Below are 26,280 nucleotides of genomic sequence, written 5' to 3'. Positions count from 1 at the left end.
GTAATCCCATTCCACTTTTGAAAACCTCTGATTCATAAAGAAGTTTTCATGGTAATTAGAAATTGCGGTCACCAGTTTTTTATTCATGTTTTTCAAAACACTTTCTTTTCAGTGAAACGTGTTCTCAAATCCATACATGGGATAAATATTAACTTACTAAGTACTAAAAGAAGAGGTTTATTGTACCTATAAAATTATATGGCTGATTTTTAGATGCTGATAGCAACTGAAGTGTGGCACTCATGTTGTAAGAATCCCCATCCAAACAGTGAATTATTCCTTCAGCCATCCGAACCGGACCATAGCTTTGGGATCGGCAAGATGGATGTGGCGTAGTTTACCTCCGGAATGCTTCTCCTGGCAGAAGACAAAGACATCACTGAATAATCACAAAGTAAGGGAAGGGGCGTTCTCGTCCTCTCAGGAAGCCTCACTCTCCTGCTCCATCCGATACAGCTTTCTACAACACTGAGGACTGAAGAGGAGGGAGGGGAGAGAGAGTACTTTCCTCTATGGCGCTAACATAAACAGATGCTCCTCCTTCTGACGTACACTGATGTTCATTTGACAGCAGCCTGATATAAAGCAAGAAAGAGTGTGGTAAGAATGGGGACTCAGGCCAGTGCTGGAAGGAAGGAAATGGTCATCGTCCAGAATCATTTTCCAACTCCTTTTCAACAATTTGAGTACCCATTTCAGAGCAGGTTACAGGGCACTGGGAGTCCTCCACCCAGAAGGAACCATTCATTGATTTGTTCTTATTTTAAAATAATCCTTAGCAGAGTTGTGACCGCATCAGTCTGGCTAAGTAGCCTTACAAGCCTCCCCCCACCCCCTGCAACTGGGTGACTGTTTCTAGAAGAGAGCAAGCAACCTGTAATGTTGTGTATGACATTTCTTATTGTGTAATGCGGAGCCTTGAGAGTCACAAGTTGGTAAGTATGTTCTACTCATCTCCTAGCAGGTTGATGTCAGCCTCATCTTCCAGCCAGACCTCAGAAAGGCCAAACCCGCCTGTCTCAGCCATGGGACACACGGGCAGGTTCTGAGCTCATCAGAGGGCACAGACAGTTCTGTTTTTCCTCTCTAGCTCGATCCCTGTCACTTTCCATATGGATGAGCGACAACACTGTGGATGCTGGTTGCTAAAAACCAGCAAGAAAACGCATCACTGAAGATTTCTATGGGATTGTCGTAATCGTTTCTGACAGTGTGAAGAGACGCATCTAATAAGCCTCCTAATGGTGTGTCTGGACCCAGCTGCGAATGGATCAGGAAGAATGCAGGGAGTTAGTTTATTTATCTTTCATAACCTCAGCTGGGAAGAAGTGGCTCCAGAAAGCAAGCCATTTTTTTCTCAGTCCAGGTGTAGTTAGGGCTACCTACAATGGTCATATATGACAGGGTTACCCATTAGTCGAAGAGTGATTCTGTGTTAACATACATGTGAGACACCCATGAATGGCACATCATTATTTGAAAGAATAGGACTTTCTTAAGAGTTTATTTCCTATAATAGTCATAAGAAAATATAGAAAGATATTAAAAACACTATAAGGAAGAAAATAAATCTTATTTCTCTAACAGTTCAATGTAGTAATCAATATGTTTCAAAAATCTAAAATGTCATGTTTAACTTATAAATGGATAAGCACCAGAAACTTCTTGAAATATAGGTATATTTTCTTCTATATGCACTATACTTATATACATTGTTACAGTCATGCCTATACTACCCTCACTTGGAAGGCTGAATCAGAAGGACCATGAGTTTGAGGACAGCCTGGGCTACAAAAGTGAGATCCTGTCTCGTAAAAATAAATAAAAACTTTGAGGGTTGGGAGTGTAACTCATATTTGTTTGGCATCCATGAGACCCTGGGCTTGATTGCCCCGTTTCCAGATCTATAGCTTATTTTCCATGCCATATGTAATCAGCACATGTCTGGCACTCAAGTGCCCTAGGCACAGAGGTCTAGCAGCGTGATAATCAGTCTTTCTTTCCCCGAGGCCAGCCCCAAGAGTAGGAACTGCTCTGTTGTAATACAGAACTGGAAAGGCGGTCCTCCTAGAATTACATTGTCTATCTGTGAGTTCTCAGCCAAGGCCAAAGTCTTTTATTCAATCTAATGATTAAATTCATTCTGGCTAGAACGCATGTTTCTCCATCCTTACCTTGCTAGTTATTAGATATGAAACGTTGATAAATAAACCCGGTGTGCCTTTTTAGCTCATGCTTGTGGAAACAAATAAAAACAGTATTTTCTTGGGGTTCTGCTGTAACACAGTCTGTAGAGATTGGCAACCCACTTGCCCAATGACAGCTGTTATCTAAGTGTTGGTTTTGTTTGCCAAACAGCCCACCAACAATCAGTCTTGAAACAGTAGAAACCGAGGGGTCAGAAAGGAAGAGAAGATCCCCAAAGGTAGAGCATTCTATGGCTACACATTACAAGAGCAAAATGCCTTGAAGAAGGGAGGGAACAAAAGAGGATTCATCAGAAGAAGGGGATCCTGAACTAGATACTGACCTACAATGGATATTGGCAAGTAAATAAAGACAGAAGGTATTGTCTCTGTGTTCTGTCCATACGTGGAATTTCCAGGCAGTTTGGCTATCCAACTGAGTCAGTCTTCCAAAGTGTGACTTCTCAAGGTCAGCCTTTGACCTGCCAAACACCAGTGCATCCTCTCGAGGAAGCCAAACATCAGTGTTCACCAGTACAGTGGAGTTCATCATCAGCTGTAGCTTTGTTATTGCCGTGATAGCAGAGTGTGTAGCTCAGAGTCAGAGCTATTCTCTGGGTGAGAGACTGATCATTTAAAAGTCAATGGTTTATTTTAAATAAATGCATGTTCAGTCCAATTGTTCATTGCACCAAGAGCCCAAGATATATTTGTCACCTTGCCTATAAATCTATCTTCTGGTCCAAGCACATTATGGGTCCCATTGACAAATAAGCACGGTGCCATTCAAGTTGAGAATTCTTAGGGTGTTCTTGGTGAAGGTTAAAATAAGAAATAGTGTGGTGGGGATGATAGTTCCTGAGAATGATCTAAGCGTCAAGACCACAAGATTGGAACAGGATACATTTTGGAAGTTTTTACAGAAAAGGCTCTTGGTTATGGTGAGTTGGTGTTAAAAAAAAAACACAAAATAAAATGTGTTTTTAAAGTACATTTAAAATGAGGTTATGAGCAGTTGTTACAGTTACCAGAAACATTTGCATAGGAATTTCGATTGGGTTATGAGTTTAAGGGGATACCTATCTACGTAGGACCAAAAATGAGCTTGAAAATGAATGTATACAAAACCAAATAGCAATCAGTGCATTTCAGAGATGGCTGTGTTGGAGGACCATGTAATAGAAGCCCCTACTGAGTGTCAGAGTCAACAGAGAAGCATCTCAACTCCATGCCCTCTTAAAAAACATCACACACAGGGGCTGGAGAGATGGCTCAGTGGTTAAGAGCACTGGCTGCTCTTCCAGAGGTCCTGAGTTCAATTCCCTGCAACCACATGGTGGCTCACAACCACCTGTACTGAGATCTGGTGCCCTCTTCTGGTGTGTGGGCATACGTGGAGGCAGAATGTTGTATACATAAGAAATAAATAAATCTTTAAAAAATTATTAAGAAAAAAAATCACACACACAAAACCCCACAAAACAAGTAACTAAATTTGCTTTGGGAAGTGGAAACAAGTTCTTTCGTTTGAGCATTTGTGATGCCCTCTAACCACCTCCTATAGCTGCTTGCCTAGGGCTGTCACCCCTGGATTGCCAGATGTCTCACAGCCTTTGAGGGCTGGGAGATTAATACCCTCCAAAGTAATAGAGCAAGGACTCAGGTCCCCTGAGAACAACTGATGCTCTCCCCAGAGCACGACTAAATTCTTATTATTCTCTCTCTTCTAGGAAGTCAGACACAGCTGAGGAACAAACAGGAAGCTAACTTTTAGGATTGGAATAAGATGTAAGATAATATTGACTTTGAGATGGAGAGAGAAACTACCGAAACAGAGACAAAAATGAGGAGAAACAAACACATTTAAAACTGTGCATTTGAAATTGCCGCGTGGAAGAGGGTGCACGTGAAATTGAAACACATGATGTACATTGACATAAACATTCGTAACACACAACAACCCTTTAACGTTTCCTAAAGATAAACTAGACCACTAAAGTGAAGGAGAAACAGAATCGCCCCAAGTGTATGAAGAAGAAAGTTGTAGAGAAAATAGGGCAAATTGCTACTGAGGCCTTGAAAGAATATCCAAACCAGTAAAAAAGAGTGAAGCATAAGCTGGAACCAGGACACCATGACTTCTGTCATACTGACAAAAAAAAATAAGGTTTGGCAATGTAAACAATTTGGGGATAGGAAGAGAGGAAATTCTAGAATGGAGACGGGAATGCTGGGGTTACCATGTAACCCGATGAAGGAGACACAAGAATAAAAGAACAATTCTACTTTATTATTAGAGAAAGTAAGAATAAATCAATTCTATTTTATTATTATGATTTCTACCAAAAATGTCATTACTATCACATATAAATCCGTGTCACTCAAAATCAGTAAGTTTATTACCATTAACCATAATACCTACTTTGTGTGTTACACTTTCTTCTTTTCTGAGATGGTCACATGTAGCTCAAGTATACACAAACACATACACACAATGTGATGTGAGTATGTCTGTGTGTACAAAACAATAATTAATAAAAAATAGGCCACAAATTTGAAAGGGCAAAGAAGGGGTATATGGAGGGTTTGGAGAGAGTAAAGGGAAGGGGAAAACAATGTGATTATATTATAATCTCAAAAAAGAAAAAATAATTAAAAGAATAAAAAGATAATTTATAAATATTTTCATTTTTTGGCAGCATTCACTAGCAGGTTCATGTAAAGTGAGCTTTTACTTGTGAAAAGTTTGTTAAAGATCAATTCAATTTTATTGTGTTCAAAATTCTCTTTCTTCTCATAGTTTCAGTAATTGTCTACTTCTAAGAACGTATATATCTAAACTGTACAAACCATTGGCATTCTGCTGCTTATGATATTCTCTTTAAATCTATTGATTTTTGTAGAGTTGTTAGTATGGCCCTTCATAAGATGGGAGAGCTCCAAAGAAGTGGAAAGAATGGGATCCATTTGGCACAGAAAGAGAAGTGTCTTAAAACATACAAAAATAAACTCTTTTCTTACTAAAAGCAATGCCATTAGAGAAACAGCAAAAGGCACTGAATATAGATGTGGCAACTAAGAAATGAGACTTCTGCAAACCCAAGTATTAAACCAGGTAGTTACTCCAAGAATCATATGGGCAGATGCAATGCATGGTGCAATATTAGATACACGTAAAATAACATTCAAGGGAGAACCATCCCCTAGATCACGCAGGTAAGGCATGGCGTTGGTTCCTTGATGTCCTGATACTGTGGAACGATCCGTGCTGAAACTTCCATCTGAAACTCACTGTTGTCTGTGAAAGCTGTTCACGGGCATCATCACAGGACACACAGGAATGCTGATAGAGAAGAGGAAGTCAGGGCCTCGCTGCCTCTGGAGTTGGATGTTGGGCATGGGTTGCCACGGGCAACACTGAGATGCTCATTGGCTCAGGTGGATTCCTTTTATCGGCAGTATACCATATGACTAATATATTCTTGATTGAATTAAAAAAAATCACAGGATCCTAAGTAGAAGGCCATGAACTCTAAACCAACTAAGTGTATTAGAACATAGCATCTCAAGAGAAGATGTGTAACTGGCTGCCTGCATGTGAAAAGATAGTCTCCACCACTAATCACCAAGGACAAAGAGACTCTCATTGAGAAACTGTTAGACGAAGACAACACACGCAGGTGAGTTTACAGAGAGCCCCCTCCCTGCATGCCACGTTGTGGAGAAATACATGGCCATAGTCATTGCTAAATTGCATAAACATAAAACATTAAATAGAACTACTTTATGATCCAGCACATGCATGACTGGATACATAGCCAAAAGGAATGAGATAATTATATCTAAGACGCACCTGTCATTGTACCAAGCAAGATAACTGCCCTGCCACCTGTGTTATGTCATATTTACAAGCGCTAAAACATAGACTCAACCCAGATCCCCTTTAGTGGGTGAGCAGGCAGGGCAAAGGAAATATGCTAGACACTAGGTAGAATAGAATAAAAAGGAATGAGATTCTGTCAGGGTGGGAACTCAGGTTCACTGTATTAAGTGACATAAACCAGACGCAGGGACAAGGGCCATGTGTCCTCACTCACTTCAGGAAAGGAGTAACTTATCCCCATAGAGAGAGAAACAAAGTAATGGTGTCTACAGAGCTAGGAGACCTGGGGTAGGGGTTAAGAAGAGAGAGATGTGGCTATAAAGCCTAGAACAGTATGATGTCATGTGGAGTGAGAAAGTGGTTATTGCCTTTCTACAACACAGTGGGCAGTTATCATTTAAAACAGCCCAGGATTTCTTTCAAAACAGCATTTTAAAAGAGTATAAAATTTTCTACACAGGACATCAGGAAACAATTCACACTTAAAGAGATGGAAACGCCTGTCGCCCTGATTTGATTAAGAAGCATCCCAACTATCAAAGTGCATCCACAAAAACATATAAATGTAACTTGTTCAAAATACAAAAGAGAAAGCAAAACAACAACAACAACAAAAAAAATGGTCCAGGAAAAAAAAAACCCTTAAATTTAAGCGACTCCATACATCTGTTTTGTTCATGATCTAGACAGTGCGAAGGTGACCCCCCCAGCCCCCCAGGACAGACGGTAACCAGACTGTCCTGATTAAGTGATCAGGTGGAGTTAAGACTGGAAGAAATAGGAGGGTTTAAAAGCTGATTTTTGAGAAGGCCACCACCCCTGGGGGCCCACAATTTCAAATGATAGAGGAATTTTCCATTAAGAACCTTGACTACAGGACACTGTCTTGGTAATCTTTTTATGAAAAAGCCAATATTTTTCAGACAATGACTAGCCTACACTTCTGGAAAGATTATACTTGAATTTCAAGGCGAAAGGCCATGTGCGTTGTAGACTGAGGCTGAAATAATATGACAATAATTTAAAATGTTCACTAGTAGAAAGGCTTTCCTTAAACCCTCAAGAAAGGGCTAAACTATGCTGTAGTTACCTGCGAGGGTGTGTAAGGCCAATGGAACATGGCATTTGGCCTCATTTAAAAAAATTCCTATATATTAGGGGGATGGGAGGGGAAGGAGAGAGGTAAAGAGCGAGAGAGAGAGAGAGAGAGAGAGAGAGAGAGAGAGAGAGAGAGAGAGAGAGAGAGAGAGAGAGAGAATATGGTATTAGGAAAGGCAGATATATGCCATGGCATAGCATGCATATTGAGACACTTTGAGGTCCAGGGTTCATTTTCTTTTACTACTTTTATGTGAAATCCAAGGTCAGACTCAATTTGTCAGGGTTGCAAAGCAATGACCTTTACTTGCTATGCCATCATGGTGGCCTGATATGTGGCCTTTCTTATGGAAAAGGAAATAAATAAAGCACCTGGGACCAGGACACCACATGTCTACCATGGCCCAAAGGGTGCTTGCCACGTTATAGCTCATCAGGAAATGGAAACAGTGCCATGAGCCATACATTAGTTTGTCAGACGATGTGTTCAGGGCTACAATTATTTCCATAATATGTTGTCTTATGTAGGGGTGTTTTTTAAATTTACCATTTATATTCTCTTTGCTCAAGAGTCAATAAAAATATGATGCCATATCAACAGGAGTGAATATTGGCCAGAGCTATGAGAATAACTTAATCCCAGCCCTACAGAGTAATATAAAATGGGAGAAGGTAGCCCTCAGAGAGTCCCATTCTGAGGATTTCTGAAGGCAGGATTTGGACTGAGGCAGAGGTAAGAGTCAGTGACTGGCTGTTTTGCTTTTCTGAACTTCAAGTTGAACCCCAATATCTATCTCTGGGTTTTTATTAATTGTGCTACAGGGATGGGCTTTGAGGTTTCAAAAGCTCAAACCAAATCTAATGTCTCTTTCTTCCTGTTGCCATTGGATCCAGATGTAGAACTCTCAGCTGCTTCTTCAGCACCATGGCTGCCAGTGTACTGTCATGATGACAATGAACTAACCCTTGAAACGATAAACAAGCCCCAATTAAACACTTGCTCTTCTAATAACTGCATTGTTTGTGGCGTTGATTCTATTTTAATAAAAACCCAAAACAAGCAAAGAAAACTACCTAACATTTTGGTTCACACACTGTATCTTTGAATCTAGTCTCTTGAGATGTGTATTTTTTCTGAATGAGTATTCATTCATATATTACTGAACAAAAGCAGGAAGAAATATAGTCAGGTTGTGTCATGGGATGAAATAAAATTAAGAATATAAAGCATAAACACTTTACAATATTTAAGACAATAATCTAATAGTTGAATGTCTTTAAGTCTGTGTCTCAGAAAAATAAAATAAAACACCCTGTGAAAATAAAAACACACAAACCCCACACTTAAGTGTGAAAAGAAATCCTCTCTCTCTCTCTCTCTCTCTCTCTCTCTCTCTCTCTCTCTCTCTCTCTCTCTCTCTCTCTCTCTCTCTCTCTCTCTCTCTCTCTTTCTTTGTAACTGCTTTATATGTTTTCCACTGTCTGGACAACCTCACACATCTATACCTCATACACTGACTATGCAACAGCTGCCCATGCCTCCCGCGATGGTGTGAAGACAGGGCTCAGGTGTGACCACAGATATCACTCTTTTCTCCTGGAGGCGCTCTCCTTGTGTCCATGGAATATGATCCTTCAGCAAGCCTGCAGCCTGTCCTGTCAGTGTGGCTGAGCTCTTCTGACCCTTGACCCTGACACTCTCCTTTGTCACTCCAGATCCCTTTGGCTTTTCTCCACAGCATTCGTCTTACACTTAGAAGAAACTCTTCCCATGACGTGCTGACCCAACTCAAGACCTAAATGCCAACACCTGCGGCTGCTCATTCTTTTCACTGCCACTGTACAGAACTCTGGGCACACTGGACCTTTCTCTCTCCCAGTGTGAGGTCTTGTGTGGAAGCAGGGGAGCCGGATTTGGCTCCAGTGTGCCTTCACAAGCTATTTGCTTCACGAGGGAGTCTATGCTGCCATAAAGCACCCTGACAGAGCCTGATTTCCCAAACAAGAGTCTGATGAGAAACACATGTATTCTAACTCCCATTCCTATTCAGAAACATGGAGCAAAGACGGAGTCAAGAGAGGAAGTCAGAGTAAATATACATCATATCCGTTTCCTTCTATATCTGTAGATGAAAGAAGTGGTTTATCTGTTCTCTGGATGAGAGTCTTGGCATATCTTTTATCTTCTTGCCCATACCTTTTCACAACCCCCTTTATTACACGTTTGTGCTTGTCCCAAAAGTTTTACACAAATAACTCCATTTAACCCTCACATCTCCACACAAGGTCAGTACTTATTATGCTAATAGATGAAAAATTCTACAAGTTGCCAACACAGCTAGGATTGGGATCCTTGTGGTTTGATAAAATCTATGCTCAATTGCTGTGTTGGACTCTCTGTTATCTGGTTAGGTGGGAAGAGTAAGAAAATACAAAAACTGTACATGAATGAAAGGTTCATCATTTTAATATTTTCAGATTTTGACTTTACTTTTGCTAAGAGACATGGACAAGAGGATCCTGACAAGTGCAACACGCTGGGAAATCTGAGAGTTTCAATATGCAAACTACAAGTGTTGTTATTTCAAACAGGAGATGGAAACTGCAGAATAACACGGAGGATGAGCAGACAGGCTCGACCCGAGAAAGACCCAATTAGAGTGACACTTGGACCCACACTTTCTATGTGCAAATCTTCACCTGGATGCTTCTCATTTCCTTTAACTTAATGAATCCTATCTCTTATAGAAAAATTGATTGCATGACAGGATCTCGTGTTTGAATTTTTTAAGTGATTGCTGAAAGCCCACATGATAAGAAACAAATACAGGCTCAGGGAACGTATAGTGGGGGGTTAGTTAGTGACTGAGCTCTTTGCTGATAGTGGCTTAATCTTTTTTCTATTTCTTGGTCTAAGTGTGTTCTTTTGTACCATATGAAAATAAGAGACTGATATTTTTAACACATTACTTTACTGTTACCTTTGTACAAAATATTTTGACATGATTAGCATCCCGCAAGGACTCTTTTTGTCTCTTGTCTTCCCCCAGTGTGTATACAGCTTGCCTCTGACTAGTTATTTTTTCTGACGCCATCTCTCTGGTGAAGCATTTCTTTTGTAATTTATAGAGAAGGGACTTTACTGACAGATTTCAGATGGAAAGAAGGTGCTATTGATAATTTTAGGAGCAAAACACATAATCCCCGAGTCTGTGTCAGTGGGTGAAGGTCAGTTCTTAAGTTAGTGTTTTCAGGACAGATTTCCAAGGTATTCACAACTTGGAACTGACCATGATGGGAAATTTATGTGACAGAAATCTACAAACACAGCACAAACATTTTCTTTTGTTTTGTTTTTCTGGAGAGCTGTATTGCTTTGCTCACACACCGATGAAAATAAAACTGTCTATTCTTCATCCCCTGTAAGCCTTAGCTTTAAAATTTATGCATTTATATTCTGAAATATGTGCCTATAGGCTTCCTTTCAACGTTAACGTTATATGAATGGGGATATATATCTCAGGAAAAAATATAACCTTCAGTTTCACATAGTATAAATAATACATGACACGTAAAAGCTTAAAAGGCAAATTTAATATCCACACTGTTTTACTAATATTAATATACATACATAGCTAAAATAATTTTAATATAAGTTGTTCTTAGGTTATATTTTTCATCTATTTTTCAGCTATCTAAAACTCCCCTCTTTCTCTTCATTTGTACTATGACTGGTATTTTTGTCATGTTAGAGAATTCTGAGCCACTTGTGGAGGATGAACCTGATAAAGGATAAAAAACAAAGCAGATAAGGACATACGGAGTCACAGATTTTGACATTTCCCAAAAGCCATTACTTGGTGCTCATTGGGAAAAACCGGATGCTAAGGATATAGAGAGAAAAACCTAGATATGGATTATGTTTTTATTTAAAACTCAACTTTATTTCCAACCCAAAGAACCCAGGCTAATTCAGTCACTGTGTAAGTAGGTTTTGAGCAGTGGAAATGTGACAGGTTTTGGACACATCTCTAAATATTCCCCTGGCCTCCCAGATGCCAGGCCACCAAAGAGGGATTTCCTGTTCAGACATCGTCTGCTCCTCAGTAATAGTCCTTCAGTTTTCACCCTTTAAAACTCCCACTCTGAAGAAAAGGAAAACCAGAGCCAAAACCTGTTGGGCAGTGGTGGCACACACCTTTAATCCCAGCACTTAGGAGGAGGCGAGGCAAATCTCTGTGAGTTCGAAGCCAGCTTGGTCTACAAGAGCTAGTTCCAGGAAAGGCTCCAAAGCTACTGAGAAACCCTGTCTTGAAAAACCAAAAACCAAACCAAACCAAACCAAACCAAAACAAAACAAAACAAAAAACAAACCAAAACCGAAAACACCTTCTCAATCAATAGACCCTTTCTACTTCTGTTTTCTAAGTGCATTTTCAGGAGCATCATGGAAAAACAGTTACATTTTCTCATTTATTCAGTAAGAGGAACAGATCAAGAGGATTTAAATTCATGTCAGTACTAACATTTGAACAAATATGTGAAGACTATTGAAAGCAACTTTATTTCTTAATTTTGAAGGGTATTATTTCCTCTTCCCCATGGGATACATCGTAAACTGATGAATCTGAGCCTATAGTGTTGCAGTTATGATGAGTCAATCTTTTTTAATACCCTTGCTTCTCACCAGCTGTTGCTTATGGAAGGGGGCACACCGAGTGTGGGGCAAGTAGGAATCAATAAAGTTGTGCTCTAGAAAAGAACAGACGAACCGAGGGGCCAGGCAACTCCATGGCTAAATGGGTGGGATTAGAAACTTATCCTTATTGATAAGTATCACCAGCATTGGAAAGTAAGACAAGCTCCAAAATGTACAGGGAAATCAGGTGAAATTTCAGATGGACAAGCATGGAAAGACAGATGACATATAAACAATCATATATATATATTAGGTACATATATATGTATATATATTTACTACTAGGTGGTAGATTCTAGATAGATAGGTGATAAATGATAGGCTGTAGATAGATTGATATATGATAGAGACAGATGATAGAAAAATGCATAGACAGATGATTATAAGTAAATGATAAAAGATCAATGATAGATTAAAGATAGATGATATATAAATAGATAATATGTAGATAGATGATAGAAATGTAGATAGATGGGCAGAGAGTTGGCACATTGTTGATAACTATGTTTTCGAGACATATTCAATAGTGCTAAAGGTATATAACATAGCTTCACATTGGTTGCACCACTTCTCACAGTTCTGTGGTTCAACATTTCAGCAAACAGAATTGACTGGATAGAAGTGAAAACCTTAGTTTTTGCTTATAAAAATGTTTTCATGAATAAGAGAGTAGTATGCTAGGAACCACAGTCTTATTCTATGTAGAAAATGGGTAGGTACATGAACATGTGGTTGAAATGAACAAGAATGGGAATTAACGCTAAAATCTAATCTTTCTCCCACAGGTTTTTAAGAGCTGGACAAAAAGATTTATTATTTTTTTTCATAGTAAAATAAAGTTGTACATGGAGATGGCGAACGAATTGCTGATTTTATCTCTATCTGAAAGAACAATGAGACATGTTTTTTAAAATAGAAATTTATTTGTAAAACATCAGGTAATGTATAACAATGTACTTTAACTCAGACTTCAAACTTGATTTTTTTTTAATATGGGAACAAAATATTGACGGAAGAACAGGTGTTCGAGAAATCGGAAAAGCAGTGACTGTCCTGATAATTTCTCAAACTGTAGACAGAGTCCACATCCTCCATCCTGTGCTTAACTTACTGTAAACTTAAACTAGACTTCAGTAAAATAAAAAGTAAATGGAATCAACAAGTGCTAAAACAAGAGAGAAAGATAGCAAAGAATTCACGTGATTACCGTTGAATAGGGAGAAACTTTCTATATGAACTGGAGTCCTGGATACTATTTGAACTCACCCCTCAGACGCACCACTGTGGTACTGATAGGCACAGGAGGCATCTGCCCTGAGAATAGATTCTTAGCACATTCAGCCTGTTTCCCCAGTGAACTGAAGTAGTCTGTAAGTTCTCCTTACTATGTAAAGTGCAGGCAACGAACAAAGCAGAGCCAGAGATAAAAGAAGGTCCACGAAAGGAAGAAAGACAATGACTTTCGTTCACGAATCAGTGTTCAACGATTTCTTGCTCTGTGAAGCATAAATGTCATTAACAACGTTTTGATTGTAGCTACAGCGATCGATGGTCAGGAAGAACTGCAGAGGGCAAACGACATGTTTTAACATCACTGCTGGCAGTGGGGACTTCAAGGCCAGCCTCCTCCTTTACTTTAAGAAGGTTCTTTGGGCTGCTCTTCACTTGGAGTTAGATCTGTGACCGCTCTCGGGATTTTCAACCAATGAGAAGAAGAAATCTAGAGACTCAGGACATGGGGAGCTAATCGTCAAAACCTGGCCACACCGATTGCTTCACTTCTTGGCTTTCATGTCTACAGCTTCTGAAGTCACAATTCACAACAGTACTTGATGGTATTTGCTGCTTTGGTTGGTTCTTTGGGAGCTGCAGGTTTTTTTTTGTGTTTTCCTTTTTTTTTTTTTTTTGAAAGCTGGTGTTAAGAACAAAAGCAAAAGGAACTTCCTATGCCCTTCCAGTAAAACCAGCCTCAAATTTCCTCACACACATACACGGAAATAACATCTATGCTAACTCTTTTAAAGATTAAATATACCTAGGCATTTCCCCTGTGCTCCCCAGTTTTAATTACAAGTCAGGATTTTATGGGCTGTCCAAAGTCTCGTGAATGCAACAATTCAACTGCTCCAACTTTATTTAGCCAGAGTTTTAGTGCTGTCTCTTTTCTCCTAATACACCAGCCAAATATTTGATTTGGTTGTTCCATATCAAGGCTGCTCATTATCTTACCCCAGGAATAGATTAACCTCGTGATCATTTGTATCAAAACCTTCATCTTGTAAGAGCTGAAATAGGTACGCCTCTGGGTTTCAATAGCTGCATATTGTGTTACAAAATGAGATCTTGAAAATACAATGTTTTCTATCATGTTAGGGCATTAGTCTTGGGCAAAAAACCTGTCTTTAGAACTATGCTCATAGTTCATAATGATGGTCACAGAAATTTTCTGAGACCCATACCAGCTTATATCTTACCACAACCTCAAGTTTTTTTTCAATAGCAATAACCAAAGCATAAAACACTACAAACTTCCCTACCAAAGTATAAGAAACTCTGGCTTGAAACAAACAAACAAACAAACAACCGTGAAAGCAACAGCAACAAATAAGTTAAATTTTACAGCCAGAAGCTAAAGGAAGAAAAAATATACAGAGCTGTATGCACAAAGAATAGCAACAGAGGCTAGTGAACACCACCATGGAATGTCATGAAAATATTAAATTACAGTCAGTGATCAATGACTATGCTAATAGGGAAATATGAATGCTTAACTTGAGAGCTATGAAAATACTGTATGTCACAAGCAATTGCTTTGGTGCTTGAATGAATGAGACCTGCAGTACATCACTGCTTCACAACCTTCAATATGCACACAAGCCACCTTCAATACTGTCGAAACATGCATTCTTGTTAGTATGCCTGCGAGTGTGGGCCTGATTCCATACTTCTTACATTACTATTAATGCTGATGGGTTTTCTAAGGGTATAAAAGGGAATTAGTTCCCAAAATAATGAGATGTCAGGAACAAATATGTTCAGACATCTGAAATAAAAACACACTAGTCACAGAAAATGGCAAGTTTGTGAATATAATTCCTTCACCTTGTAAATATGAAAATAATACTCTAAAAACTTTAAAAATGTGGCCCATGTAGGGAAATTAATAGTAATGTACTAAATAGTTCTTTAATCACATAATAAGCATGCCTGAGGGAATTTAATTGAAATATGAACTTGGTCAACTTGTGTAAAATTTGAAATGAGCTATATCTATATCACACTAAGACATACTCATTAAAATTCTGAATTCTTTTAGCCTGCATTGGCCATCCTTTCTACTGCTGCAGAATATGCAATGCATAAGGTGATTTTTAAAGGATATTTTGTTTAGCTTCCATTAATGGTAAAACACCATGCTTTGTTCTGAGGTGGAAAATTAAGACACATTTGCAGACAATTGATAAGACAAATATGCAGACAATCATTTTTCTGGCTTTGGACCATAACACATAAGTATGTGCATTAAAATTACCTGTAAGTAAACTGGAGCTGGGAGAAGTTAAATGCATCAGTGCAATGAAGCTATATATGCATTTCACACATTACATGTATCCATGATCCTGATACATCCTTGTGTGCTTGGCTTCTAAAATATTCATGCCTAGTCACATCAAGACTTCTTTGCCTGGCCATGCCATCCACCCAACCTGGCTTCCATTACTGCCTATTTGATCCTCTCTTCTCCCCAGTAAGCTTTAGCTGAGAGTAAGGTTTCTATGTTGCTCCAAATAGTTGCTGAATTTCAAGTGGTTAAATTATTCGCTACATTTGGGGTGGATAGAGTGTGTGCAGACACCTGTAGGAATGGCTACATTTGGGGTGAATGGTGTGCAATCACCTGTAGGCATGGATACATTTGGGGTGCATGGAGGGTGTACAGACACTTGTAGGCATGGCTACATTTGGGGTGGATAGAGTGTGTGCAGACACCTGTAAATGTACAACAGGTAAAACTGGAAATTATTTATTTAATTAATTTTTGAAAAAAGCTTTGACCTCAAGTGTTCTTCCTAAGGTCTAAAACCACTCCTTCAAAATGTTTAAAACTTCATTGTGGATAATAAGTAAAGTATCTCCTAGATTAAAAATAACTTACAAGTGATTCCCACATGGATTGTTGCTTTGCAAGGCAATTTTTCATTTATAAAGTCAGCAATGTGCAGACAGTATCTGTATAAATCTCATACCCATAAAAGTCCCTGCATTCCATAGAAAATAAAATTACATGTGCTGAAAATCTAGAAATGGAGTACAATATATGTTAACAAAAAATTTAAATGATTTTTACTGTCATTTCTTATTTATTACATTGAAAACTAATTCAAGATCCAACAAATAGCTAAACTTTTAAGTGATATGTTATTTAGCAAATTGAATCTGCCCATGAACGTTTTCTGGAGCTAACAATTGATACAAATGTCCTCTCTCTCTCTCTCTCTCTCTCTCTCTCTCTCTCATTGTAAAGCATATTGTTCAAAATGTTAGCTTGTGCACATGTTATAAACCCCATATGTTGATTTTTGTGACAATAAAAAGCACAGTTCATTAAAAACAAGTAAAAACCAAGTTTTTTTTTTTTATTGGTCAGAGTTTTGTCATTGGTATATGGAGGCTGTTCCATGGGCCCATCCAGAGCTCCTCCTCATCTGATGGCGCATTGTCACCGTGGAATTCCATCGACTCTCTGGAGAGCCTACTGTCTACCATGGACTCCTGCTCAGCTGTGTTTTTCAGCCTGGTCCCTGATGGCTTCACTGCCGAGTGCTCGGCCACCACAGGGCACGGTGCAAATGTGACCAGAGTCGGGGTTCTTTTTACTTTTTCTGTAGAAAATGACCCCTTGAACAGCGTGTTCAAGGGCACATTCTCCTCACGTGTCACTGCCAACTTGTCTAACTTCTTCACGTGCCTCCCGAGCGGCACAGGGGAGGGGACCTTCAAGTTATCAGCAAGGCAGGCACGGCGAGTTCTCACCACGGAACCGTTCTGTGCAATGTAGATGTTGCCGTTGACATTGCTGTGGCCACCGGGCTTGTGGGGACAGCTTCTCTGACACTCAGGAGCACTGTCTTCTCCAGTGGAGCTGCTTTCATACTCTCGATCGACCACTAACTTGATCATTCTTTTTCTTGCCCACTGGGGGAAAAGAAAATAAAGAATCACAATAGGCCAGTCATTCTCAAGAAAAATAAAAGGTCTGTGCAAACCACAGCAATTCCTGGGAAAGGAGGGAGGAAGAACCTTTTCATCTCCTGTCCTTTTCTCCAATTCTGTATCTGATTCAGAGTTTTAACCTCCTTGAATAGAGTGTTACCGAGTTAGGGAGTAGACCTAATAGGAAACACTTTCTTTTTACATCAAAATACAGCAAGATGTGAAAAGAAAAGTGTATTCATAGAGACATTCCAACCATGGTTTCGCAGCTGCTCAGCGCTTCAGGGAGTTAAGCAGAAAGCCAGGAACAGAGTTTATATTGTACCCATTTTACGGCTTTTCGCTCCAGTATTTTAAAGATACTTCTGAATCCACGTAACTCTAATTTGCTATTCGCTTCCTCATGGTAGTGAAGTGGTCGGTACACTTAACACCTGCCATCAGCTGAAGCAATCATGGCGCTCCAAGTCAACTCACTTAGACTCCACTTGCCTAGAGGAACTGCCTGTCTGACAGGAATGCTTTTTACTCCACAGAATAGCATTCTCCCTGTAGAAGCAACTGAAATCCAATGGATGTTTTCACTGATTCAGTGGCCTTTTACCAACCAATATCAGAAGCGATGAGGAACAAAACAGAAGCTGGGCTGTCTGTTTCTCCAAACAGTGAGGCACTTTGGGGGAATGCGAACGCTCTCTTTGCACTGAATAGGCAATGGTTTCTGCTCTCCGTATGAATATTTTCAGATAGGATGTTTATTAACTGGTACAATTTATTTTAAACACAACATAAATGGCAATCACTTTTAACTTTCAAAATACAGTTTCTTTCAACTCCTAGAATTTGAAGGAGTGGGAGGCGATGCAGAGAGTCTTTGATACGGCACCTTTAGTGTGCAGAAATTACTTATATAATTTGTCTAGTATCTATTCTGCAAAGACCACATATTTGTCACATAAATGCATATCTCCTATAGCTATAGACAACGGTCACTGATAAGGCCACTTTATAGTCAGTATTGATATTTCCCTGTTTGGTGGTCTAGGAGAGAAGAGTCACTTTAGATCTAATGTGTTTCCGCATGCACATCTATGTAGGTAGCATAGGTCATCATTGATCTTGAGGCAGAGTGGAATCGTTCTAACGCCAAGAATCATTTCAGAGAGCACACAGAAGGCACTGCACACAAGAGCACACACCACCGCAAACCCCACCTACTATGAACTCTTCTAAAGGGCTGTGTTGTAGCCTTCCGAGTTTGCCCCCGGAGATTTCTTTGGGTCTGCATCCTCCCTTCTGTCATAATCTGGCACCTGGAAGCCCCACGGGCCTCCAGAGAGACTTTCACTAGTACTGCTGCTGCTGCTCAGCTCTGACTCCTCCTCACTTTCCACGCCTCTCTCCACCGAGGCTGATTCAGCACTGCCCTCCTCAAGGACGTCTTGAGCCTCCAGGTCTGCGGACTCATCCACAGGAGCTGCTTCACTTTCTTCTTCTGCCGGTTCTTCTTCTACCGGAGGCTCTTCCTCCTGCTCTTCCGGTGGCTCCTCTCTCTTGCGTTTCACCTCCCGGACTTCCTCTACCACAGGCCTTCTTCTAGCTAGCACGATGTTTTTCCTTGCTTTCTCTCCTTCAGACTCAGTGGACTCGGATTCCTCTGACTCAGGGGTCGAGCTCTCCTCCTCTTCCTCAGACGGGGTCTCCGACTCAGACTCTTCGGTGGTCTCGGACTCACTGAACTCAGACTCCGTTTCTGTGTATTCTGTGTAGTCGCTCGACTCCTCCTCGGATTCCACGGTGCTTTCTGTAGCTTCCTCCTGGTCTAGAGTTAGTTGGAGATAGTCTTTGTCTTCTTCCTCAAGGCGCCTTCTCCACTCCTCACCCTCAAGGTCAATGCCTCTTTTCTCAGCGAGACCTCGGACTTTCTTAAAAATCATGGGGAATATCCTGGCTCTTTTCCACGCTGGGTATGTGGGCTCAGCGGCTGGTGGCTTCTCAACGGTGACCACTACCTCTTCCTCACTAGGTTCTCTAATTTCAACTCTGGGTTTTTTAACTTTCTCTGGCTCTTCCTGAAAGTTTCGAGAGTGCAATTCAAATGTTAGCTTGAGGATAGTTATGGCGTGATCTTGTCCCTCATAAATTAAACAGGAATTTATCTTTTGGGTAATAGGCTCATGAATGCTATGCAAATAGTTTCCAAAAAAACAATGACGATATTCTTTTCTAATGATAGAGAGAAGCTGGCTGGCAGGCAGTAAGTTATTTTATTTTAGCTTTATTTGGTATTAATACTCAAATCTAATGGTCTTTCTTTTCTGTTATTCATAGTTTTATCTTTTAAAAAATCTTATATCAAGAAAAAATAATTATTGCCATTTTCCTCTCTAAATCTAGAGTTTTGGCTTGTTAGCTTTCTGCTGTGTCTCAGAATTTTTAAAATTCATGAAAATGTATTAGGTAATTTGAAAATTTATGAAAAATCTGTCTTGTTGAAGTGTGAACCAATTAGAGCTGCAGTAGCAGTCATTTCATGGGAAGAAAGGATTGTGTGCCAAATAAATGTAGCAGGAAAGGTCTAAAAGTTTGAAAAAATGATTCATGTTAATCTAGAAATGAGTCACATAATATTTTAAATATACGGGTAAAGATATTTTATACTCTGATATTTGAAAAATGAAGACTGTGGGTTTTTTTCTTCATGATTTTAGTTAAGCAGATAGTAGAACAAAAGTAACCAGGTATTGTATAATTTTTAATACATTTGGTTCTTAATTGTCTTTATAGAGAGATGCTCATAATTTTAGGGTGCATATTTTATTGCAACTTCTTTTAGTTAAGTTATTTAAGCTTTAATAATAAGGAAATAAACTGGTAAAATTAAGGACTTTTCCTCCACAGATAAGAGGATGTTGTATTTCTTTAAAAACAAATTATAAATTATTAGAAATTCTCAAAATTAGAATATTTGACTGTATGTTAATCAAACTGGTTCAAAAACTTGTTATTGCATTGCTGCTTAACGCAACAAAGTCACGGCCATTACCTCTTCTTCTTCGTATTCCTCTTCAGCTTCTCCCATCACTTCACCGTACTCCTCTTGGCCAGCAGGTGGAAGCAGTCGGCGGCGACTCCCATACTGGGGCATTTCATACCTGCAACACAAACTTGGAACTTGAGACGTTTTTCATGGGCGTGTAGCACCTACCACAATAATCTCTGCTTTCTTCTGTTTCTTCATCATTTCATCAACAGACACTTAGACAGGATCTATTCAATTCCCTCTAAAAATAGAACAACGGAACAGTAAAACTACGCAGTAAGAACCACTACCTGATGGCCAGAGGTTTTTTTGTTTGTTTTTGTTTGTTTGTTTTTGTTATTTCCCCCCAATTAGGGCTCCCTGGAATAACAAGGAAGAGAGTCGTTATTTCATATGCAAATCTGGGGAGAGGTGAGAAGGAGAAAGATATAACGTTTCATAACAAAACGAGGAACCAAGGTCACGAGGGAGAGTCCGTATACAAGTATGTCTCTCACCAAGGATGAAAAGAATCTATGTTTTTACATGAAAGTTTATGTGGAATATGGCCTGTGTGGCCATATTTATTTTTCAGTATGTTTTTTTTTTTTTTTTGTAGTTAGTTGGGTTAGGTGTGCAGAATTAACTCTACGTTTTCATACTTGCTATTAGATTCTTAAGTATATTTTCTATTTTTATTTTTTCACTGCTCTGGCACAAAACTTCAGGTAGGCTGGTTAGAAAAATTACTAAACACAGCATATGGAATAGGTGGTGAATTCAGGAATTGAGCGAACATGTTTGACTTCTATATTTCATGTTGATTATTACAAACCTCCTTAGCATAGTTCTAGAAACACAAGCGGCACAAATGAACTAGCAAAAATGGTGAGACCTTGACTAATCAGATACACTATTCATTTTCAAATATGAAACTGGGGCAACAATGTTTTCAAAATAAATCCTACTCATAATAATAGCTCCCTATTACATTTCAACATACAATACAATACAATGCTGAATGAAAAACTGAAGATGTACCCATGCTCATAACTGTAATAATCTTGTCCATATTCCTGGCCAGGATCAATCCCAGATTCCATGGATAACTCCTATTATTCAAAAAGAGAAATTTGCATTTTTAAACGAATTCCTTACGTGTTTCGGTTTCAAGTGAGATTTCCATACCTACAATTCATGTCTCTCCAAACACTCCTGCCAAAATAAGTTGAATGACAAGTGAGCTTTAACACATCCCTTTCTCACAGTCTCAACCGTTTTCGTGCAATATATTGGTGATGAGTTCGTGCGTCAACAGGAGAGCTCAGTCTAGAGACGTTCTCAGGTGAGTGGTTTTAGGTTCACCCGAATCAAAGAATTCTACCGAAAACCTGGGATTTGGGTTTCTCTTGGGAGACAAAGGTCTGGCATTATTGCATACTCCAAGAATCTTGTTAGCGTTCCGTGCCTTCCATGAGGTCTGGTTACTGCTCATCTTCTCCACAGCTCCATATCCGTACTCGATGTCACCCTGCAACCCACCCCCTGCCTTGCTCTCACTTCATGGTGTCTGTTCATGTACATGGCCAGTCAGCTTCCTGTAGTTACGAGGCCTACAGTTGCCCTTCTACACTAAAGCCAAATGACCTTGCAACCTACAAATACTTGGAAAACCAATTCAGTCCTGACGCTAAAACTCATTTAGCATTCCCATTAGAATGAACATTGAAAAGATAATTATCAATATCGCAGGTTTCCACATACGGTGGACAACCGGCACCTGTTAAATTTTGGGGTGCATGTGTGGGGAATATAACTCTGCAAAATCCTTTGGAAAATGTATACCACAATGTAGTCTTCATAACAGTCCCAAATCAGCACCAATGGGAAGGTCCAAGAATTGAATCCACCATGGCTCTTCAGCACAGGATGGGCAAAGGAGACCGAGGTCCAGTACAGATAGAGTGCCATGTGAGATCCCACTTATAAAAGAGGCTAGCAAAGAGGCCATCTACGTGGGGCATGTTTGAAGCCTGGAGAGCACTTAGGATGAGGGAAATGGGTGCTCAGAGTTGGCTCACATGCTAGTCATGCACGGGAACGCAGTCTTGAAAATTTCATCTAAGTGGTTTATGTGTGCTTTGTAGCTGTAGGTTTTAGTTCAAAAAATTTTCCATTACAGGAAGGGAAGCATAAAAATTCAGGTGAGGAAAGGGCAGTAAGAAATTAAAACAAAGTTAAAGCCTACTTTTAAGTTACTTTGAAAAACACATAAACTCCACACTGCTGAGTTCAGAATTTGAAGAGACTAATAGCATAATTATGTTGGTTTACATAAAGCAAGCACCTCAGAAATCCCATATTTCCACTGGTAATCAATGTGTGCCTAATCTAACATATATAAGGTGCCAAGAAGAAACTTCTAAACTTTAAATTCCATTTTAGTAATGACTAGTTATACATATATATATATATACTATATATAAATATATATGTACTTATATATGTTTATATTTTTATTCTTATGTACTTTTTATTGCTAAGGTAAGACCAAACTCAGGTCTTGCTAGTTGCTGTTTGGCCCCAGCACCAACTACTTTCAACAAGGTCAAGATTAGAAGGGAACAAAACAGGAGCTCTGGAGTGTAGTAAGATATTCTGCAGTTCTGAGCTGGGTCAAGATAGAGAGGGACTAACAAAACTGTGAATGAAGAGCAGAATGCTGTGTTTAAAAAAAGAAAGGAAAAAAAGAAGAGAAAACAAACAGAAGGAAAAAGTCCTAGTGACACCAAAAACCCCAAACTGAGCTGAGCAGGTGACAGGACTCGGCATCTTCACTGTATGACAGGAGCCCTAATTGCATCCCTAGTCACTGAATGGAAGGAGTCCTATCTGCATCCCTCATCATTACACAACACAGTCCCTATCTGTACCCCTCGTCACTGCACGACACAGGCCCTATCTGCATCCCTAGTTAGTGATGATTGTGTGAATGAACCCAACATTTAATGTCATTTGAAAGTTAATTTTTGCTGCTTACCACACAGAGTAAACAGAGTTAACTTAGTCTCTTATTACTATAATCAATGGTTTAACTGCTGTTAATCAGAATATTTTAGTCCCTCTTTCTCAGCTTCTCTCTGCTTTGTCTCTCTTGTTGACCAGAAGCTCATGAACTGAACGTGACCATCAACATTTTTGGGTGGTAGCACTGGTCAGGAGAATACATTTATTGATGAACGATGTGTATGCATTTAGATTTTTAACCCTGAATTTTCTGTCTCAATCATCCTGGGAGTTTTCTTCATTAAAGTTTCTAATTAAAAGCTTAACATTAACTAATACATTCCTGTCCCCTGTCTCCAGATTTGGACAGCTTTTCTTTAGTAAATGTAGGGTACTGTTCCAATAAATGCTTATCAAAAGCCTAAATTTATCATAAAGAAAATACACGCTTCAAACAAGTGTTACTTTATGTTCATTTTAGTCTTCAAGGTGGAGAGCAAATGAATAAAATAGTGTGCAATTATTGCATAACTCTGAAAATACTTTTTACTTTGTAGGAGAAACGCTGACTCATGCATGTGCTGAAGAGACCAGGGAGAATTCTGGAACTTTCCAGAAGTCTTTGCCTGATCTCTCTCTGACCTGAGGAGTCATGTGATAAGTCCACACTCAGATGAACCTCAGCTCCTCATCAGCCATGATATGATGTCACTCAGCAGTGCTGAGTCTTGGGGGGCAACCTTTCCTTGCCTGATTTCTATAGCAGTGGGTCTCAGCCTTCCTAATGCTGTGAGCCTTCAGTACAGTTCCTCGTGTTGTGGTGACTCCCAATCACAAAATTATTTTTGTTACTGCTTCATAACTGTAATTTTCCTACCGTTATGAATTGTAATGTAAATATCTATGCTTTTCAGTGGTCTTAGGAGGCCCCTGTGAAAGGGTCATTTGGGGTCGCAACCCACAGGTTGAGAACCACTGTTCTAGAGAGGGTAAAATTTTGTAATTTTGGCCAACGGCAAGCAATTGAGAGGTGATTTACTTTTATGTACTTTTTCCTTTCAATTTGAAAAAACATTTTTCTCTCCTTTGTAAAAGGGGACCACATCAGAGGCCACCCACTCTGCCCACACATAACAGAAATGTAAAAGTATTGTAAGGGTTTAGTGAGTTTGAAAAGGAAGTGAAAATCGATACCTCCGGCTTAAGAAGAGAAGGTCTCAGCAGTTGATGCTGCCAAAGGAAATCAAACAGGAAAAGGTTTAGGTAATAATTCAGATGGAGAATATAGAATATGATTGAGAAGAAAGGAATAAAGGCAACAGCTTGAACCTGCCGCTTAACATATGATTCATCATCCACATGACAGCTACCAAACTACTAAATAATAGTTTAGATAATTACTTGGGAACATAAGGTATATAAGAAGTCATTTGTTTCAATTTTGGTTACCTTAATTAGCAAATTTATAATCACCTTATTAACCAAATATCAATACAGATATTTTTGTCTAAGCTACCTAACGTGGGCTTCTAAGAACAAATGTCCCAGGGCCATTTTGAGAAGCGTAACCTTAATTCAAGCTCTTTACCATTTTACTTTTCATCCACTAGGAAGAACAGGAAACTAGGTGACAAGGTGCAGTATCCTTGGGATTGTGCTTAAGGCACGGTCCTCATTCCCCCACTTTTTAAAAACCAAATATGGATGGCTCACATTCAAGCATGCTTTTCACAGTCTTTCGGGAGTCAGGAAATTGTTCCTCGTCCTATTTTGTAGGGCCTGCCCCCGTCTTCTTCCCCTTTTACTCAGTCTGTGAACTGCGACAAAGTCCTTATTGGTAACTTCCATGATAATTTATGCTTCAAACAGATAGGAACTAATAACTGGTCAAATTTTGGATCCGCGAATTTTAGGAATAAATGGTTAAAGGATGGATCTTCCTGTACACCCTGGGAAGGTAGGGGGAGACGGCTCTGGAAGAGGTCCTGACTGGGAACCAGCTGCTCAAAATGAGCATTTAGACAGATTGCTCTTTGAAAAGGAAAGGACATTTAGGGCAGAACTCTGATTATAACTCAGTTGTTATCTGTTAAGGTCATCCCTGAGAAATAGATCTTCATCTAGGTCATTAGTATGGTTTTCCATAAGTCTAGCACATACACAGTCTGCAGTATAAGCTACTTAGAGAATATCATTACATCCCTCTCTGGGTTAAGAAGTTAAATCAAACTGGGTTCCCAGCAACTTTGCAGATACCGTCACTCACAAACCTCATTCTATTGGTTAGAATCCTCAGTATGTTCTCTGTAGGGTGAGTCAGAGGATCGTAATAGAAAACTCAGAGACTCCTAATGGTACAACTGAGTTATTAGATATTTAAGATACTTGGACTAGGTGAAACCCTGGGCTGTGTTTAGAGAAAGAATGTTAAGTAACTTTACAGCTTCTGAATTATATCTGTAGAACTAGAAAACCAAATTTGGCATGCTAACAGAGTCCTAAGTAGTTGCAATTCAGGACAAAGACATCGATCTTTGTTGACACCCTGACTTAAATCTCCAAAGCAAAAAAGCAACATATAGAAAGAAAATGCATTAGAAAACATCATTAAAAGTTTTGACTGAAATGAAAGAAGATAAAACTAGCTTCAAAAGAACCAGTATTCATCCTATACATTATACAAAGGCTTCCCCTGAAGGCTTGGCGCTGTACCATACGATAAGGCCCTTACCTCTGGTGCAAAGCCTCCCCTGAAAGGCAGAAATGGAAATTTGTATTAAATGCATGGATTTTCAGGCCAGAGAAAATTACAGATAAGGACCATTTAAGAGAATCAGAGGAAATACGATACATTTTACTAAAAATTGTCCGACCGGGGCATCTTTCCTATAATATTATTAAGATAAGAAAGTTCTGAGCCATGTCTGATTTGCTAAAGATTATCTCCACAGATTTTTCTCTCTTATGACCAACTAAGTATATCCAGTAAGCAGGTAAAGGCACTTGCCACACAGCCCGAAGACCTGAGTTCAAACCTCAGAAATCACATGATGGAGGAAATAACATTCCTGGAAGTTGTCCTCTGACCTCTATCTATACGCATGCTACGGTCCACGTGCTCTCTATCCCCATGCACACACATACACTGAATCACAGATGTGAAAATTACTTA

General features: G+C 39.4%; 1 protein-coding gene across 4 annotated transcripts in view; it reads right to left on the bottom strand.

Moving 5' to 3' along the window:
• Positions 1-16,510: 16,510 nt before the first annotated feature.
• Pcdh15 (protocadherin related 15) overlaps positions 16,511-26,280 on the bottom strand; it is a 535,963-nt gene continuing 526,193 nt past the window's right edge. For 2 of the 4 annotated variants that reach the window (XM_038341596.1, XM_038341597.1), the window contains 2 exons: positions 20,127-20,235; positions 16,511-17,062 (listed from right to left, as the gene is read on the bottom strand). In XM_038341596.1, the coding sequence (XP_038197524.1) occupies positions 16,511-17,062; positions 20,127-20,235 (661 nt within the window). Of the gene's footprint in view, positions 17,063-18,309; positions 19,153-20,126; positions 20,236-21,143; positions 21,215-26,280 lie in introns of those variants that run through there. The other 2 variants (XM_038341595.1, XM_038341598.1) reach the window with 2 other exon arrangements.

The sequence above is a fragment of the Arvicola amphibius genome, chromosome 9, assembly GCF_903992535.2.
Source record: "Arvicola amphibius chromosome 9, mArvAmp1.2, whole genome shotgun sequence".
Taxonomy (NCBI): domain Eukaryota; kingdom Metazoa; phylum Chordata; class Mammalia; order Rodentia; family Cricetidae; genus Arvicola; species Arvicola amphibius.
This window is presented reverse-complemented; position numbering and strand designations above follow the sequence as displayed.